At 35.3% G+C, this 19341-nt stretch overlaps 2 protein-coding genes across 2 annotated transcripts; both read left to right on the forward strand.

Annotated features, from left to right (window-relative positions):
* The first annotated feature begins 3833 nt into the window (after positions 1–3833).
* On the forward strand, positions 3834–13508 carry LOC128991770 (prostatic acid phosphatase-like). The gene is made up of 7 exons (XM_054414952.1): positions 3834–4007; positions 6494–6592; positions 7230–7466; positions 8519–8701; positions 9434–9557; positions 10824–11029; positions 11889–13508. The coding sequence occupies exons 1-7, from the start codon at positions 3834–3836 to the stop codon at positions 12045–12047; spliced, it is 1182 nt and encodes a 393-aa protein (XP_054270927.1). The 3' UTR covers positions 12048–13508.
* A 1696-nt stretch (positions 13509–15204) lies between these two features.
* Positions 15205–18931, forward strand: LOC128991771 (retinol dehydrogenase 13-like). The gene is made up of 3 exons (XM_054414953.1): positions 15205–15283; positions 16622–16812; positions 18752–18931. The coding sequence occupies exons 1-3, from the start codon at positions 15205–15207 to the stop codon at positions 18929–18931; spliced, it is 450 nt and encodes a 149-aa protein (XP_054270928.1).
* The last annotated feature ends 410 nt before the right edge of the window (positions 18932–19341 follow it).

A 19341-nucleotide genomic window follows, 5' to 3' on the forward strand; every position in this document is an offset into this window, starting at 1 on the left:
AGTGGTTTATGTGTGATTGAACTTCAAACACACAAACAAACAAACACACAAACTTTCACATTTATAATATTGGTAAGATAAGATTCAATTCAGAAAGTGGAGAAAACTTAAAAACTTGGCCAGCTATGGGGACGGAAGAGGCTGGGTTTACTTCTTTCCTTCCTTATTTTGAATACCATATTTTTGCAAAATTTATTACTCCATTGTTAATACATTTTTTAATATTTTCTGTAAAATGTCTAGGCAGTATTATCCGTGTGTTATATATATATATATTATATAATTTTCGAGTAAAGTTCGTGAGTCATGGAAATCAATGGTAAAGGCCAAGTCACACCGAGCTCGCTCCCGCGGCGGGAGCGAATTTTGAAAAATCGCTCACCATGTTATCAAATGTGTCAAGTCACACCGCACTACCGCACGCCCGAGGGCGTGCGGTAGTGTCCGCCACGTCCGCCTGCTGAGCGATTTTTTGAGACTACCGCGGCGGGAGTTTTGTCTAGCGCATGCGCAAAGGGACATTTCAAATGCCCAAGCTATTTAAAGTTTAAAAGTAATACAGTTTTACATTAAATTTAACATGTTTCTTTGTTCTTTGTTTGAAGATGTACTTAGTCTATGTTGATTTGTATTATCTTGGTAATTATGTTTATCACAAGAAAAAAATAATTTTTGTTTACCATGCATAAATAATGTTTAAGGTGAAAATTTAATGTTCCCCATAAAGATTTTTGTATTGCCGACGTAAACAATTTTTTTTATTGTTTCATTAACTTTTTTGATTTGCAACAACCAAAACTTTACAGCCAATGTAAACTTGAACTTTCAATAGAAGGCTTAGCAAAAAATTACATTAGTTTTAAAATAGTCATATGTTTTTATTTAAAAAGTAAATAGTCTTTGTAGTGTAGCGAAAAATAACGTTCAAAATGCTGAAAGTGGATAAATTATCCTCAACCATATTTAAGATGCTTCGAACACAAGGTCTAAATAAAAACAAAATAATTATTTACTTTTTAAAGTAGCCCTACACTAACAAATTAATAAACATCCAATTGCTTATTAAACACTTTACTTAAAACCTGCAAATTTAAATGGCATAATAAACAGGTAAGATGAGTTTCTTATGTAAAACGAATTGTAATGAACTCATCTCAAAACTCCCGCCGCGGACGCGAACTTTTGGTGTGACATGGCTCGAGGAAAAACGTCCGCGCGCGGTACTCCCGCGGCGGGAGTGGCGGATGTCGGTGTGACATGGCCTTAAAGGCCAAGTCACACCGATCTCGCTCCCGCGGCGGGAGCGAATTTTGAAAAATCGCTCACCATGTTATCAAATGTGCCAAGTCACACCGCATTACCGCGCGCCCGCGGGCGCGCGGTAGTGTCCGCCACGTCCGCCTGCTCAGCGATTTTTTTAGACTACCGCGGCGGGAGTTTTGTCTAATGATAATTTAATGTTTCCCATAAACATTTTTATATTGCCAACGTAAACATTTTTTTATTGTTTCATCAACTTTTTCGATTTGCAACAGCCAAAAATTTACAATCAATGTAAACTTGAACTTTTAATAGAAGGCTTAGCAAAAAATTACATTAGTTTTGAAATGGTCATATGTTTTTATTTAAAAAGTGAATAGTCTTTTAGTGTAGCGAAAAATAATGTTCAAAAGCTGAAAGTGGATAATTTATCCACAACCTTATTTAAAATGCTTCGAACACAATGTCTGAATTCAATTTTAAAAATAGTTATTCACTTTTTAAAGTAGCCCTACATTAACAAGTTAATAAACATTCAATTGCTTCTTAAACACTTTACTTAAAACCTGCAAATTTACATGGCATACTAAACAGGTAAGATGAGTTTCTTATGTAAAACGAATTGTGATGAACTCATCTCAAAACTCCCGCCGCGGTGTGACATGGCTCGAGGAAAAACATCCGCACGCGGTACTCCCGCGGCGGATGTCGGTGTGACATGGCCTTAAATGGTCATGGATAGTCATGGAAAGTCATGGAAATTAGTCGCCTATTAGTTTAACTTGGTTAAAAAGCTGGTGTATGATTTGACATAAATAACGTGTATTTTATTTTTATCAGTGCCAGTTACACACTACTTTGTACCATTGACTATTCATGGATTAATAAGTCAAAGGTTGTACTATGAAATATTTGAATTAGTTAAAATGTCAGCATATTCGACAGATATCGGTAATTTACATCAGTGCACTCTTTTGGTGGATCAATTTAATTATGCTCATTTTGATTGAAAAACTGGTGTCAACGTCAACATGGGGACAGAATGAATATATCTCTTATTACTAGCCAACCAAAAATAAGGCTGAACTGAGTTTCGTGGAAATTTATCTTAGATATTAATATTCACGTTTCAAATAAATCAATTAGTTTTCCTCAGTTAGTTTCCTCTCCTATTGTTCTATAATCAATGGTTCAATTGCTTACTTATTCTAATAATAGCCCAGAACTGCATACTAACCACCTTTTTTTGCAAACGTTGAGTCCTAGTTAAATGTCAGAAAATGATTTGTAAACAATAGACTAAGGTTATGTTTAACGTTTGTTGGTGTGACGTTGTTATTGTTAAACTTGTTATGTTTGAATTGTTCGGAACTTCGGTTTGGATAAGTAACTATTACTATTAGCATTGAATTTATATGAGCTCATTCATTTTATGAGTTTTTGACACTCAAGTCAAAATGAGTTAACTATTCATCATTATTATGTAAGCAACAGCGGATATCGCTCTCCGACAGATAAGTGAACGATGTGTGATGCGTAACAGCAACAGCTAACTTTCAATGTGGAACTAGGCCTAACTTAAATTGAGGTAAGACCACAGAATAATAAGTTACTTAGCTCTGCACTGTGGTAAGGTAATAAAAAAATCCTGAGTTAAAAACTACCTTTTGGTTGCGATAACTGTAACATAAGAAAACCAAGATAAAAACCGCTTTCCCCAAATCTAGTTTAACTTTAACTCTGATGATAGTGGTGTAGACTCTATTTTATATAATATATTATTTTATATTATTATTTTATATTGTATATAACATAAGATCTTTCCCCAAAACAATTTCTCGGTTCTAGGTTCATGTTAACCCTCTGACCGTTTAACTACCCATTTTTGGGTTTACTTACTTACTTACTTGATACTTGTCTTCTTTATCTTTGACCGTGGTTACAGATTGATAGCGTCAAATTTTTAATACTATATATTTTATATTAATATATTTTAACCATCGATATATAAACATTGTGTTTAGACCTATATATTGATGGGTTTGGGTTAAACCAAGAGAAGAATAACAGCTAACTTAACATCTAGCTTGATTTTGATTAACTTAGCTGATTTTTGAACAAACTGACACTTTTTGGTGTAGTGTTGCCATGCCACCTTGTAGCCGCAGTTTTAAACCACAGTAGAGAAATAATTACTTCCGATGTACCGAGTGACAAGTGAAAGTGAAAAATAAATATCTTGAGTAAAATATTGATATTAAAAATAAATCGGAGTTAAATATCAATAGGCTACCTACTAAAAATATATCGGAAGACAACTATCGATGGAAAAAACATCGACCATCGGCTTACAAACATCTTCACTCATATTTGGATTAAAATGCGCACATAAGTTAGTTGGTGTCCCCATCTCATAATCATATAACTTAAATGATAATAATTGATAATTGAACATGATGGGTGTTCAAACAATGACAACAATGTTTTGCCTACCTCTTAAATTCACCGAGTAAGTTATACAAATAACTTAACTAAGCTTGTTTATGGTTTTAGATTGGCCTACATCGTATGAAATGAATAGTTCGAGGTCAACTAGGTCTTTCCTCTTGCAGCATGCAAAACCATCTCGGATAAACACATTTACAACTGTGGTGGTTCTGGGTGGCATCATCATTGCGTTTCTGTTTGCCTACGCTGCATTTGGAAAAGATCCTGAGGGTAGGACGACACTTAGTCACGTCAGCATTGTAAGTACCTATCGTATTATTTAATTTAAAATTGTCATCCTTAATACATACATATATTACATATATTAACATATATTACTTAACAATTTAGGCATCTCTAAACCATTTAACTTAAGCGAAAGCGGCCCAAAACCCTTAACTAAACTTTATTAATTTGATACACATTGTCAGCCTTTAGCTAACTGTTAATATAACAGTTAACATGTTGGAAATCTTTAACAGGAAAATATTAGAAATAACGCAGATATTCTTGTAATATGGCTACTTTGGCCGGATTTGATTCGATACGTTATTATCAATGCTTAGAGAGCTTAGGCCTATAGAATGATTCAAAGAACTTAATAAGCATTAAGTTATTTACTTTTTCAGTTTTTTAACACTTGGTTTTTGATATTAAATAAATAATGAAACTATAGGCCTAACGCTGGCATTAAACTAAAAAAAACCTGCTAAAATGTTAAATTTTTAATAATAACAATTTTAGGTGGATAGGAACCATCATGTCAAGTTCCACATGTTGATATTTTAGTCGTTCATGTACCGGTATGTCGTTCATACCACTTCATAGTGATGAGTGGTTTCTTTCAAAACCAACAATGATGTAAATGTGTATTTTAGTTGTACAAAACTCTATTCTTATCTAACTTATGTTGTTTAAGTAGGTAGTTAAAAGCTCAAGGATCTAGCATTTGATAACAAAGTAATTATTGTGATATAAAAGTCACGTAATACAGTAGCCTATGATTTAAGACTTCTAATCTTATTATCCAGCTTAGTCTAATCCTTCCTGATATTGTTTTCATATAATTTTCATATCTTGTTTTTAGATAGGCTATATGTAAAAATTTTTAGGTGGAATTACAAAGAGAAACTATCGGAATTTTCATTATTTGCAAGATAATGGAAATTGACCAAGCGTTTTACATCAACCATGTGAAGCCCAGAGAAAATAAAGAAGCATTGCTAAAAATTTACAAAAAAAACTATAAAATAATGCCCTAGAGTGTAGGCCCTATACTTAACATAAATTGTAACCAATAACATTATAATGGGAGGAAACAATAAAATTATTACAACGGGCAGATGAATGTGAATATAAAATAATTTTCTTTAAGGAAGACAAAATAACCACTTTAGCAATGGTTTGTTTAATCTGTTCATTGTGATTATAAATTCACGTGAAAATCTCAAAAGATTCTTTACGCTCATCTTCACCTACAAAAAAAAAAAAAAAAAAAAGTATCTTAAAGAAAGTAGTAAAGAAAGTATCTTCACCTACGACCGTTTTTTTAACTAGCCTTTCAATTCAGTTCTTAGAGTTAAAAAGATTAACTTTACTGCACTGGTAAAGGACCTATAAAGTTCAAGGATTGAGAGGAAATAAGTAAAATTGTAATGCTTCAAACGTCAACTTATCAGCTGTTAAAACCAATTTAATCGATTATACAATGAGTGGTTGGTACAATGAGTCGTTGCATCACTATCAGTAATGAGAGGTTATAAACAAAAACATAACCTCTCATAGAAGCTATGTAGTATGGGTGTTGATAGTTATTAATTAAAAACCAAGTAAAGTAGTGTGTACGCAACTCGCGCAAACAATCTTTATGTGATCTTTATGTAAACTACTATTACATTACACATCAAGTTTAAATTCTTATCTACAAGCTTGAGGTTGGGTTGTTTCTGCAGGATCCATGTGCAAAGATATGTTATTATTAACTTAATAAATATAATAGGGCTTCAAGGGTTGAAAGGTTTGGGCTGATGTTACAATCAGTTACACTGTAAATAGTTCAAAGGACAAAGGTCTCGCTGTGTTTTGGTTAAGCCCCGTTCACACGGGGCGAGTTTACAAGCTACACGCCGGCTTTTTTACACGCAGCTAGTAAAATAGCTCAGTGTGAACGACGTACTCGCTCAAAAGCTGCTTGTAAAAAAGCTCTGGAAAAAGTTTACGCTGCCGCTACTTTACACGCCAACTCGCCAGCTTTTGAGCGAGTAGGCGTGTAAAGTAGCCCAGTGTGAACACAGTTGCTTGTGCTTGTGCGCTTGTTACTCAAAGATGTTGGAGGATTTGGTTCAAGCCAGCTACTGAGCGAGTTGAAAAAGCATCGTGTGAACGACTACAAGCGCAATCGCCGACTCGCCGGCGTCTTTCTACACGTTTGCGAGTTGGCGAGTGGACAAGCTCCGTGTGAACGAATACAAGCACACTCGCCAACTCGCCGTCTTCTTACACGCTGGCGTGTAGCTTGTAAACTCGCCCCGTGTGAACGGGCCTTTAAAAAAATAAAGGATCTAGAAACAACAGCAAATTATGAAATTATATTTGTTTGCTTAAACAGAGAACTACAATAATAAACATGTAAATTGAAAGAAACTTTTAAAAACATATTTTAGTACATCGTATCAAGGGAAAAGGTTTTATCAACATTAACGGCATATTTTACTACTGCCTATTTATGATAAAGATCATGTTACAGATATTTCGCCATGGAGAAAAGAATCCGACATCCTCTTACGCAAACGATCCGTACAAGGAGTCATTATTTTGGCCAGAAGGATGGGGCCAGCTGACCAATGTAAGTATTTTAGTTTAATTTGAACCCATTTCCTGTAATCTAATTTGATGAAACGATTTTATTAAGAAACTAGAAACCTGTTTGATGAAGTTTCACCAAATAAACTCACTGTTTCACTGTTTGTTGAATGCTAATAGCGCTCATACTACCGCTGCAAAGCTATCATGGGGGAATAATTATAAAAAAAGTGCTAAAAGTGGGAATAGTTGATTTTCAATTCTAAAACACTTTTGTCTTTGGTATTAAAAAACTGTTGAAATTCGATACCTTGGATTCCTTATTGGTTCCAAAATCTCCTGCCATAGCAGCAAAATAGGGATTATGTACTGCACTCACAGGAACTTCTTATACATTATGTACAGTGGTCGCAGCGTCATTGTGAATTTCCAACCAAATTGCTGAGGGCTTCCGCTATCACCTTAGTATATCAAAATTCCCATCCTAAAAGAAACTAAATAATTGAGACCCTGTCAAAAAAAATCCAAATTTGTTATCTCCACCCAACATTTAACCTATCATCAGTACAAAATGTGTTGAGATATTACTGGAAAAACCAATAATTTCATTCTCAAATCAAAAATATACAGTACACTTTTCTATGTGTTTGCATTAAAACTAGGTGTATTTTGTTTACCAGCGTGGCAAGCGCCAGATGTACCAGGTGGGGGAGTGGCTACGTAGACGCTACGGCAATGCTCTGCTTCGCTACTCTCCACAGACTGTGCGAGTGGACAGCAGTGATCACGACAGGTGTCACCAGAGTGCAGCTGTGTTGTTGGCAGCATTGTTCCCTCCCTCTGCAGACCAGGTGTGGAACGATCAGCTGTTGTGGCAGCCGATACCCATCCACTCCAGCCCTCTCAGTATGGACAAAGTGAGTGATAGACTTCGGTTGAATATTTAAATTACAAAGTTTGTCCGTAAATTAGGGTCTATATCGAGTCCCTGTCACAACCAGGCAAGCTAGTTAAAATCGGAGACCATTTTTTCCTTACTTTATTTACTACTATTATAGGTGTTAGTCTGGTCTTCCTATCAAAAGTTGTTGTAAAAGAAAAATGACACTCGCAGCAAGTATGAATCGTGTTTTGAGGTTCTTTAGGAAGAAGGACAATCCCTGGTGATTACTGTTGTCAGTTGATAATGTGTATGCAGAACGGAGGTTGACGTAGAAAATGTGAATTAGTGGCTTGGGGAGTTTGTGAAAGCCCAAGAACATATTTGCTCGACGGGGCTAGAGATGGGTGTTCATCGGTTTCTGTCGTAAAAAGTGATTAAATTTAAAGAAACTTTGCCTTCAGATCGGTGTGTCTCAGACTTCAGGACTGACCATAGTACTTGATAGTTTTATAGAGACGTCTCCTATTATTTCAATAATCCCTTTTGTTTATTCGCACCATCTGCACGTGACATTCCTTAGCTTTGGGCAAATGAGACTGATGAACAGCAGCCTTTACCATGGAAAACATCGTGCAAATGTTAAATCCACCTCCGAACTCCCTTCACGCATTGTGCACAATTAGCTATTTACAAACACCTTACTCCACTCATGTCCATGAGTTCAATAGCAATTGACAACTGAGACAATTTTTGTGTCTCTTAGTACTATTGTCGCTTTAATCTCAAAATTATTGTGAGGGTCAAAATCACTTCTTTACATATTTTTAGAATAAACTATAATTTTTACGATAGGTTCTGGCTTGGAAACGTTTTACACATTGCATTATGCTAGTCCTAGTAGGTCGCATTATCACCTAGATAATGCGATGATCCATTGGTGATTGGGGGATTTGAACCTGGGACCTCGGGCTCCGATGCCCTCAGATCTACCACTAAATCAGCTTGCTTCCCAGGATAAACTATCCTAAACAGCCTTTTAGTTTGGTATCAAATGGAAGTTTGTTAATTGTGTTTCTCTTTTTCCAGTTAATCACAGTGAAGGCAAAATGTCCCTTGTACGATAGGGAAAAACACAAAAGCGACAGTGAACTGTCTGCAAAGTACGACAAACAGAATTCCGAACTGTACAAGTATCTGACGGACAAAGCTGGCCAGAACATTAGTTCTTTACTGGATGTTGAGTCACTGTTTAACATACTTGAAATTGAGGTAAATATTTCATAATCAAACTAAGCGTATTAAGCATTATTCATCACATTTACAGTTTTAAGTGATTAACTCAGTGAGGTCTGACCATTAGGATCTATTCGCAGGGTCTACCTAGCCATTGTTCTGTTCCAACCAGTGCTCGATTTGTAAAAAATGAGGTGCCGGAACAGTAACCTTTTTAATGTGATTACTACTTATCTATGTACCTATTAATGCCAATATTTTTATCTTTCCAAAAGAGAGGTACCAGAATGCTGTTCTGTCACAAATTGAGCACTGGTTGTATCCATCCAATCAGATAGCCTTTCTCAAATTATCCTGAGACGGAGTATATGCTAAGAAGTAAAATGCTTCTTATTAAAGTACAGAAGCATGATATAGTGCTATATGATTGTTATTTGGATATATTTTCTATAGCTTTAGGAACTATTTTTAACCTACTTTGTATTATCTTCATGCGTATGCTTTTGAGGCCGATTATCATTAGAATTAATTGTGATGGCTTTTGCAAACTTTGCACCAAATAAAGCCGAGATTCTAGTCATCTTCAAACAGATATGTTTTGGTATAGCTGTTTGCTATGTGTCCCTACGTGAGATATTAAAAGTGTAAATAGAATAAATGGAAACTTGGTCACCAGGTTCATGCTTGTTGTTTACTATTTTGATCCAAACGATATTCTAATTGTTATAACTTCCCACACAACCTCATCAGAATGTGTTTGGGTTTTAGAAGGAGACTGGTAAGCAGCTACCTGAATGGACTGAGTCGGTGTATCCGGATAAGATGAAAGACATAGCTGCTCTTGTACTGGCAAGCTTCACTCACACACCTCTCATGAAGAGAATCAAAGGAGGTGCGTAAAGAGATCTTTTAATCAGATACGCTCATGAACAACAAATTTGTATAGAGAACAACCTTACAACACAGTTTAATTACACAAGGCAATTAATCCTCTCCTCTCCGGCAACACCTGTGGTAGTCTTGGCGACACCAATAATCGTCTCCTGCGACCATGGCAACACCTGTGGTGGTCTTGGCGACACCAATTATTGTCTCCTGCGACCATGGCAACACCTGTGGTAGTCTTGGCGACACCAATTATTGTCTCCTGCGACCATGGCAACACCTGTGGTAGTCTTGGCGACACCAATTATTGTCTCCTGCGACCATGGCAACACCTGAGAGTAGGTCTTGGAGTCTTGGTGAAACCGGTAACTGTCACCCATGATTACAGCAACACCCGTGCATCTTAGTCTCGGTGATAGTAGTGATCCTCTGCCGCGATTACGGTAACAACCGTGATCAGACTTTTGATTAACCAAATGCGCTCGGCGTTATCACTCCAGACAGAAAAAAGTAGACGGTCGGACAGTAGGTCAGATATCGGGAGGATTCGGTTATGACAAGGTTGTATATGAGTGTTTCTTATTCCACGGTATAAAATAAACTACTTTTGATTTGAAATGTACTTAGGTGTTTGAAATGTATGGATGAGGAATATTCAAATTAAATACAAAATCATTCATCTCTGATCATGCGTCGGTGGCAATTAGAGGCAGAGGAGGTCATAAGGTGGCACCTCCACTTTTATCATGTATTGATAAATTAAAATAATGCTTATTCCCAATACAAACTCATGTTTCCCAGGTGGTTTTGACCCCCTACTTCTAATTCACTGCTTCTGTCTTCATGGAAGACTTTGAAGATTATGGAAAAGGGCCTGTCTTATAGCTCATCAACAAATAGAGAAATTGAAAAATTCAAAAACATTGAAACTCACTTAACTTGACTAACTTAAAAGAAACGTGTGGTAATTGGGGGTTTGAAAAAAGAAAGAAAAATGCATTATAACCTGAAACCATGGTAAACAGAAAAAAAAACTGCTGAGGTCACTGGCCTTGCACTTTAAGAAAGATCTAAGTTCAGAAGGGTGTTGGGATAAAAAGTTTATAAATTCCTATTCCAAAAATTAGCCTTCAAAAACAAACCATTTGTTATCTGGAACCTAGTTCATCCAGAACAGTCTCACTCATTTATTTTAATCCCATTTAACCCATGCTTTACTCTTTTTTGTTACCACGTTACATACATCATTCATACATATACGATTCATCTACAGGGCCTCTGATTGGTGCGATGGCAGGAAACATGAATGCGGTGTTTAACGGCACCAGCAAACGCAAGGTCTCTCTTTACGCAGCACACGATCTGACGATTGTCAGTGTTCGGAGAGCACTTGGCTTTAATGACATTACATTTAAGCCTGGCTTGGGAGCCGCACTCATCGTGGAACTTGAAGTGGTCAACAATGTGCCTTTAGTTGAAGTATGTAATCTATATACTTTAATATTATAAATTGTAAAATGTTGGTTTGATTGGATATTTTGATGATACACACACAATCTCGATTGAAAAGATTAACGTAATTAGATTTTTGTAAATTTGTTGAATAGTAGTTGTCAGTAGATTTTTTTTCTACCCAGATAATTTCTAAACATACTTTTCAAATTATATTTTGTGTGTTTTTCAAATTTTTTTAATGACAGGTTCTAAGGTGGAAGTTGATATGGTAGGTAGATTCTTTGTGTGTTGCACTACAATACAGCCATGTTGTTTTTTACCAACTCAAGTATTGTTTGTGTTTCCACTTAAACTTTTTTAGTAAGACTTTCTATTTTAGTGAGAAAAAACGTTATGGTAGTAATAGATAAAACTAAAAAAATCAATATATAGTCCCTAAGGCTAAAATAGTTAAGGTAAAACACAGAAAAGTGAGGCGTATAAGAAACTTGCATATGGGACAACAATGTGCTTTCAGCTAAAGTATGTTGTACTTGTTATATACTTATGACAAGGAAATAAGAGCCCAAGTGGCGAGCACTTTGCAGAAATTCTATTGCACAGAGCACAGAGACTACCTCCACCGTGAGCGTTGCAGTACATGATGGCTAAGAAGGCGGTGTGGAACTTTGCCCTTAGACTAGTGCTAGAAAACACAAGTGTACAATTGAATGTTTCCCCTGCTTCTTACTTATCTGAGGCTAAACTGAGTTTAAAAACCTGAACACTATTAAGGTTACTGGCAAATATAACTTTTTTCTCTTGCATCAAAGTTCAATAGGCTACTTCACTAGGGACAGATTGTTCAGATGACTGTAGCTCTTATGTAAACGGTTGTTCACAGGTACACTACGCGCAGAGCTATGCAGATACTGATTTGGAACGGTGGGAACTGCCTGGTTGTCCTTCCCCATGTAGTCTGAGCGCCTATACCGAAGCTATGTCTTCCGTCATTCCCCAAGACTGGGATTCTGAGTGCAACTTAGACCAGGCCACATCCTAGAACTAAAAAGCAGCAGCAAAGAACTACCAAGTATAATTGTAGTCTGTAGAAATAATTTTACTAGAACATAGTTTGTTCCTCTTCAACAATCTATCTTGAAAGAATCAAAATCTAAACAGATCAAAATGGTTTGTTTGTTTACACTTAGTAACAACAGTAGTAGTCTACAGTTGTATAACATTCTCATATGATTGGATGTCTTTATGCATAAGGGGACCAAGCGACGCAGATGTGAAAATGAGAAATTAAGAGTCAAAGTTTAATGTGGTCCTAAATTATTGAAAAACTCAAACCCTTTAAAAATGGTTTAGATGTGTGTAGTGGTGATATATGGAATTATTTATCAAGAGAACTATATTATTATTTATGTTTTTTTCTCTGATATAAGGAAAAATGGCGCTCGGTTCTTTTACGCTTATTTGTGAATGTTACAATGATACAGCCCAAATGGCGCTTGGTTCCTCACCCATGGTTCCTTGGTTCCTTTATGCATAATAAAAATTATTGGTTATTTTAGGTCCTGTTTACTACCTAATTAATTGTATTGAATAGAATTTTGACATGGTTCTCGAATGCAAAATAGATTATTCCACATAGAGAAAGGAATATTATAGGTTGCCTTTAATATGATGGATGATGAAAATTGTTGGCGCTTGGTTCCGTACTGCAAAATAGACAATCCCACATAGAGAAACATTTTTTACATTCTTTTCATAATTTTGTCAAAATTTATACAACGATGGGATTTGGGTATAGATTCTGGTCTGTTCCTCAAGATGGCAGCACTAGCTCATTTTTTTATGATTTGGCACTTAGTTCCCTTATGCATAAAGGCATCCAATTTACAAAAAGCCAAACTTATGTACAACTGATCCAACACTATGTATGGTTTCCAATCAAAATGAAAACAACAATTTAAATACACTTTTAAGCTGTAAAACTGTTTAGATAATTGATCATCAAAGCTTTTGTTGATCTTTAACTGCTTTGTAGTCAAAGACCTATTTAGGGAGATGATAAGTCAAAAACCAAATATAACTACTACAACAGCAAGGGTCAGAGTTTTGTTCAGTTTAACAATATTACAGCTTTATTATAGTTTCAGTTTATTTTGTGGATATGTCATTTAACTGCAAGTCAATTCTCAGATCTAGAAGATTGAGTTTTCATTCAATTATATTGATTTATTTCACCCCTCTGTAGAAAGTTTATGAATCAGTTGTTACAAAGTAATGTTTAAGTGTTGTAAGAAAAGGAAAAGGAGTGATAAAAGAAGGGGTAATGTTTAATTTTATACCTACCCCTTTTTTTAATCTAAATGCTTAATTCAGTTCACTGCATGACTCGTTTAAATTTCTTGCACCTTGCAATTATAAACAAATGTATACTATGTAATGTGATAAATTTAGATTTATGTATACAAATATTGCATTTAATCTTATTATAGTTTTGTCTTTAAATTATTTTTTTGTTAATTTAGCTCAACTTTCTTTTTTGATGCTATATACGATTTGTTAGTTGAGCATAAAATAAATAAGAAATGTTATAACTATATTCCGATGCCATTTAGTTTTAGAATTAACTATGCGTTTCCTATAAGTAATCCGTCCGTGAGTTAAAAAACTTATTTCAGTGATTCATTAGTACTGTATGACAATATTTTTCATCACTGAACCGTTTTAAGTATATCTGTGCCACTTTTATTTAATGCACATTTTTCAGTGATCAAATATGTAGCCAAAGTGCCATACAAATTCATCCTTTACTAGGTACTGGTATTGGGTTTTTTGCAAAAGAGAATTTAGTATCAAGATTAAACATCACAAATCTTTGCAAAACTACGTCAAATTATTTTAGTAATTTTCTGAAGACCTGGGGTCAGTTAGGCCTAAATAGACTAGATAAGAAAATCACAACGATTCTGAAAAGAGAAAACCTTGAGTTAGAAAAGAATTTAGATTTCGTAACAATTCGTAAAAAGTGTTAAAACATCATCAGTACCTAATTTGTTTGAAAAAAGTATACGAAAAAAAAGCCAGCCTGTGATTTTGTTGTTAAAATAATATAGTTCAAAGTCGAACAAATTCAGGAGTTGTAACAGAGATTTTGTTGTTTTGTTATCAAATTAAACATAACAGGTAACATTTCTGTAATTCTTTTTTGGAATTTTTGTATTGTAAAATATATATAGAAATCTCTTGTCATATTTAGTTTATAGCTCGTATTTATAGTTTATAGTTTTAATGATTTAATGGTTTGTTTTAAAACATCACCATTTGTAATTTGGCACTGCCTAAAGTACGTAGAATTCATGATTAATTCTTACAAAACATGAAGTTATCTTGGACCAAAGAGAATTAAATAATTTGAATCATGTCAACAATATCCTATGTATTTTTTTTACAAATGTTTAATTTGGTAAGTTGAATACATGTTGTGTACTAGGTACTAGTTATAAATTAGATATGTATTTTTAATATGTATATTTATTGTTACAAAATATACCATTCAAAGTTGCCAAAGTGCCTGTCTTTACTTTTGCTGCCTTCTACCTTTTACTGTATTTTGACTGTTTTTAACTTTCAAACTAAAATCTTGAGTTTGTTATTAAGACCAATGGACTTGATAATCTTTGACCTTTTTACTGATATTTAAGATTGAAAAAAAAACACGGTTGAATCACGTTCAAATGTTTTGAAAAAGCTGTGAGTATGCATATTGATTATTTGTTCCTTATAAATATTAAATATTCTTGGAATTTACCTAAAAATTGACTAGTGTCCACTATTAAAACCTCACTTTAAGACAAAAATTCAAATTCATTCTGGAGGATTACCTAATTGATTTGATGCAGTAATTTTGTTGTTGATGGTGTGCAGAGAGTTCTATATTTAATTTTTATTTCCTAGTTGTTTGTTCAATGGGTAAACATTATTGGATTTGAATAATACTTTTGGAAGATATCATTGATGCACGGTAATTTTGATTAATTCCAAAAAGTATTTGAGATTAAATAAACAAGAATTGGGTATGTAACAATACTCTCTGAAAGGGCATTTTGAGTTTGTTTGGATTTGAACTATGTTCTATCTTATTTTCTATTAGTTCTAGAGAAATGTCTTGGCTATTTGGTAATACTGGGAAAAGCGATAAGAGGATGGATGGTAAAACTGCCATAGTGACTGGAAGTTCATCCGGAGTTGGGTATCACACTGCCCTAGAGCTGTACAAAAGAGGTAAAGTAAAACAGGTGGAATTTACGATTTTAATATTATTAGGTCCCTCCTTTAGATTCAAAAGCAGTTTTGGCTGGGAACATACAGTATGGTAATTTTGTATAAGAAACCAAATTATGTGGTTTTCGCAGTGGCGTAGGTACATCGAGAGGCGCCCTCCGCAGTACATGCTGATGCCCCCCACCAATATATCGCACCTTACGTTTCATTCATTTATCTCAGCAAAAAGCCGCGATTGCAGCAAAATCCAAAAACTCTCGCGGACATTTGTTTATAATCATGGATACATCGTCATCGTTTTCCGTGATCGCAGCCAAATCTTGAATATATTTTGCGTTCATGTAGACGTGATCATCGTCTCCCGTGGTCATGGAAGCTTGTCATCGTGGTAATATCTTGTACATCATCATTGTCTCCCGCGGTCACGGAAACATTACATTATTCCAAAATAGTGCAAAAACTTGGATATTTTCTCCGGTCTTGTAGACTCTCATGAGATCATCATCGTCTCCTGCGATCAAGGAAAAAAACATCACCTTTTTCCTTAATAGTGCCAAAATCATGGACATCGAATATCATATCTTCTTCGCTCTTGAAGATACCTATCATCAACATCTCCCACGGTCACGGAAATAACGTCATCTTTTTCCGCAATTGTGGTGAACGGTAACAGTCAGAACTCGGCCCCTCCCCCTCGCACCGCGGGGTTTGCGGGGGTGTTATTTATGCACTGGGTTTTGTCTTTGAGATTAGCGACTGAGTAACACAGTCTGTGATGTAAAGATTCCAACTTTATCTATTTTATGTACCTACCTCATTATTAGGCACTTTCAATAGAGACTTTAAGAGAGCGGTATTCTTTTTTTTATTATGTAAATATTTTTGGTGTGTATATTTAAATAGCAAAAAGGTTTCAATACCTGTTTCTGCCTTATGATTATTTATTGCACTTCAAGAATGGACGTCGCTTGTCTGTTTTGATGGTTAAAACATCATGATCAGGTTGTACAAAAACTTGATTAGATTAACAATAAATCAACTTTTATGGTTCGAACCTCCTCTTTTGGTCAGTGTGAGAAATAGTTCAAATATATGTTACTTTACTTATATGAACAAATTGATTATTGTTTTACAAAATTTATTGTCCTGTCAGACCCATCACTTTGACCCAGTACTATATTTGGCGTCTGGGAAAAAAATAATGTGTTTCTGGACCAAGGATTTTTCTGCAGTATAGTTTGGACCTTTTTGTATATAAATGGACCTGTAAGTCATATAACAAATACATAGTTTTTTTGAGCTTTGTCACGTTTTAAACAATGAGTTTAAACATTTCAGGAGGAAATGTAATTTTAGCTAGCAGATCTCTGAGAAAACTGCAAGAAACAGAACAAAGATTCAAGAGATATTGTGCCAATCTGAAGAATGTTGGTCAACTTTCAATCATAGAGTTGGACTTATCATCATTAGAGTCTGTCAGGAAATGTGTCAAGACATTGCTTGATCAACAGCCAGAAATACACATTTTGGTAAACAATGCAGGTATGAAATGTGCTTTTTAAAATACAGTAGTCTTCTATTTTAAGCGAATTCCCCAATAGGGAAGTAGCTATTACCGTAGGTGGCTATAGATAGATTTATATATATAGATTTATACAGGTTGTTTCAGAATTTGTGTTGGATATTTTAGGCTGTGGATTAACGTCCGCACGAGTGAGTACTACGACTATCCGCAGTACTATCCTGATAATTAGACCAATTTGTATACCAAGGCAAAAATGTGGTTCGGATTCCACTATAAACTGTAGGTCCTTTAGTTGCCATTAGCTGTATGGGCTATTAATTAACAGCTGTGTCTAAAGAATGTCGGCCTTAGTCACTAACAAGACTACAATATCGCGCCACTCATCCTACACTCATCATCTCCATTCATACTTGGCTTAAAATACCTACTTTGTATGGACGCCATTTAGTAAAAAAGTATTAGAGGTATTATTCCTGGGTAAGAAACATATCCAAATAGCATATTTAAATTGTCCACAAGTCCTTAGTTACTCATACAGCCGCCATTTTTTTTCACTTATTAATTGTTTTATAAAAAGTGATAAAAGATACAAAGTTTAAACTTTGTAGGAATATTTATGACTACTATAGACAATCTACAAAAAAATTATGACAATTTTTAAAATGCAAAAAACAAAATGGCAGCCATTAAAAATTAAATTTTCTTTCTTAAATAACTCAAAAACCGTTGATTTTACAATGTCTGAAACTAGCCGAAACAAAAGAAAGTATGTTTCTAGTCACAAAAACACTGTAACTACATTTGCATTTATATTTTTTTGTAGGGGAACAACCCAACCCTTTATAAAATAAAAAAAAACTCCTTTTTTTAAAGCTAAAAGAATTAGTTGGTTAGGTCATGTACTTCGGAAACAGGAAGGCACAAGACTGAAGGAGGTTTGTGAGGCTTTACCTACAGGAAGATGTCCGTTGGTTAGGCCTAAATTAAGATGGTATGAAACCAGTGAACACTCATTGGCCGAAAACTAACGCCACGTTCGAACTTCACGTTGGACCGAGAAACTTTTGGGAGCTTATAAATTACAGACGCATTTAACACAAAATGGGATTTATTGATTCACTGACTCGCTAAAATTATACAATTATGGTTTAAGAGCTAAAAAATGTAGATATTAAATTTAAAGTAAAAGAAATAAAATTTAGATTCAAGGGAGCGTGGAGACGCGTCTGTTTTAATTGAGTTTTCAACACAGACTGCCTTGTCCTTTCGTTGCCGGCAGTGCTGAGGCGCCTCGCAGGCCAATCAGCGTTCAGCGTGGTTACAGAACGGCACCCTGCGCAAGGCTCAACCTCTTTGCCCGCCAAACACACTCTCTAACGGAGGCTAGCTCTGTTAGCAGAAAGCCCGAGTCAACACGGGCAATGAGCATATTCCAGCTTCATAACTTTTACTACTAGAATATTATTATAATTTAAACGAGGTTGGGGATAGTTTGGCGATGCCGGGATATTCATATGGAGACTCAATTACCTTCAAATATTTGAATAAATATTTCCTGAGTTTCTGACCGCTGGTTTGGACGATGATCATATTTATTGATACTATCGATAAAGGTGTGATAATCGATGTTAACATCAAACCAGGCCATTTATGGAAATTTGGCAGTTATTCCTGCCCTGCCAATTCCTTATTTAATTATCATAACTCCTGAGCAGTTGGTCAGAATTTAATTTAAGTATGAACGGCCAGGCCGTTACATGTATGACCATTTCTTCAGTATTATTTAATAATGAGACCACTCCAATCATTACCATATCATTTAACCTAGTTTCTTATCGCTTCTTATGGCCCTTTTTTTGTTAACGAGGTCTATTGTAACATATGTTATTTAATGACCAATAAAGATTTATGATTTATGATTTATCAAATGCAATATTATGTAGAGTATTGCAGGTGTGGTGTTGTATAACCGTGAGTTGAGTGAGGATGGCTACGAGATGCAGTTTGCTGTCAATCATCTCGGCCACTTCTTACTCACTTTACTGCTCCTGCCTCGGATCATCAGGTCAGCTCCTTCCAGAATCATCAATGTCACATCAGAGCCCCATTGTATAGGTCAGTGATTTTTCATTATAAGTTCTCAATTGAGATGGGGACATCACGTAGGTGCGTATTTTAACCCAAATATGAGTGAAAGATGACTGTAGAATGGAGTGAGATGCCTTGTGTAGCTTTGCTACTGATTAATTCCAGCTGCTTGATTAGGATGCGTTCACAAAGAAAGCTGGTTACAAGTGCATGCAAGTTCCAACCGGCGTGAGAAAAATCTACATTGTATCAAGCGTGTGCGTTCACAGACAAAGCTTGCCCCGTTTAGCAAGCGCTTGCTACAAGTTCTGGCAAGCGTGCAAGAACGTTTTGTACTTGTTTTCTGGCTGTTGACCGAACCAGTCAATGACAAATAACTGTGCTAGTATGATGGATGTCGATGAACCGATATCTCAAGTCCTTGGAAGAGGGGCTATTTGGGACA

Source organism: Macrosteles quadrilineatus, unplaced genomic scaffold, assembly GCF_028750875.1.
Source record: "Macrosteles quadrilineatus isolate MER2022 unplaced genomic scaffold, UCM_ALF_1.0 Scaffold_4__1_contigs__length_99947679, whole genome shotgun sequence".
In the NCBI taxonomy this organism is placed as follows: domain Eukaryota; kingdom Metazoa; phylum Arthropoda; class Insecta; order Hemiptera; family Cicadellidae; genus Macrosteles; species Macrosteles quadrilineatus.

Excerpts from the sequence above, each read along its gene's own strand:
- LOC128991771 (XM_054414953.1), top strand. The coding sequence starts at position 15,205 with ATGGATGGTAAAACTGCCATAGTGACTGGAAGTTCATCCGGAGTTGGG. Across the intron at positions 15,284-16,621 it reads CCTAGAGCTGTACAAAAGAG|GAGGAAATGTAATTTTAGCT; the intron begins GTAAAGTAAAAC and ends TAAACATTTCAG. Across the intron at positions 16,813-18,751 it reads AGCCAGAAATACACATTTTG|AGTATTGCAGGTGTGGTGTT; the intron begins GTAAACAATGCA and ends AATATTATGTAG.
- LOC128991770 (XM_054414952.1), top strand. The coding sequence starts at position 3,834 with ATGAATAGTTCGAGGTCAACTAGGTCTTTCCTCTTGCAGCATGCAAAA. Across the intron at positions 7,467-8,518 it reads GCCCTCTCAGTATGGACAAA|TTAATCACAGTGAAGGCAAA; the intron begins GTGAGTGATAGA and ends CTCTTTTTCCAG. Across the intron at positions 9,558-10,823 it reads CATGAAGAGAATCAAAGGAG|GGCCTCTGATTGGTGCGATG; the intron begins GTGCGTAAAGAG and ends ATTCATCTACAG.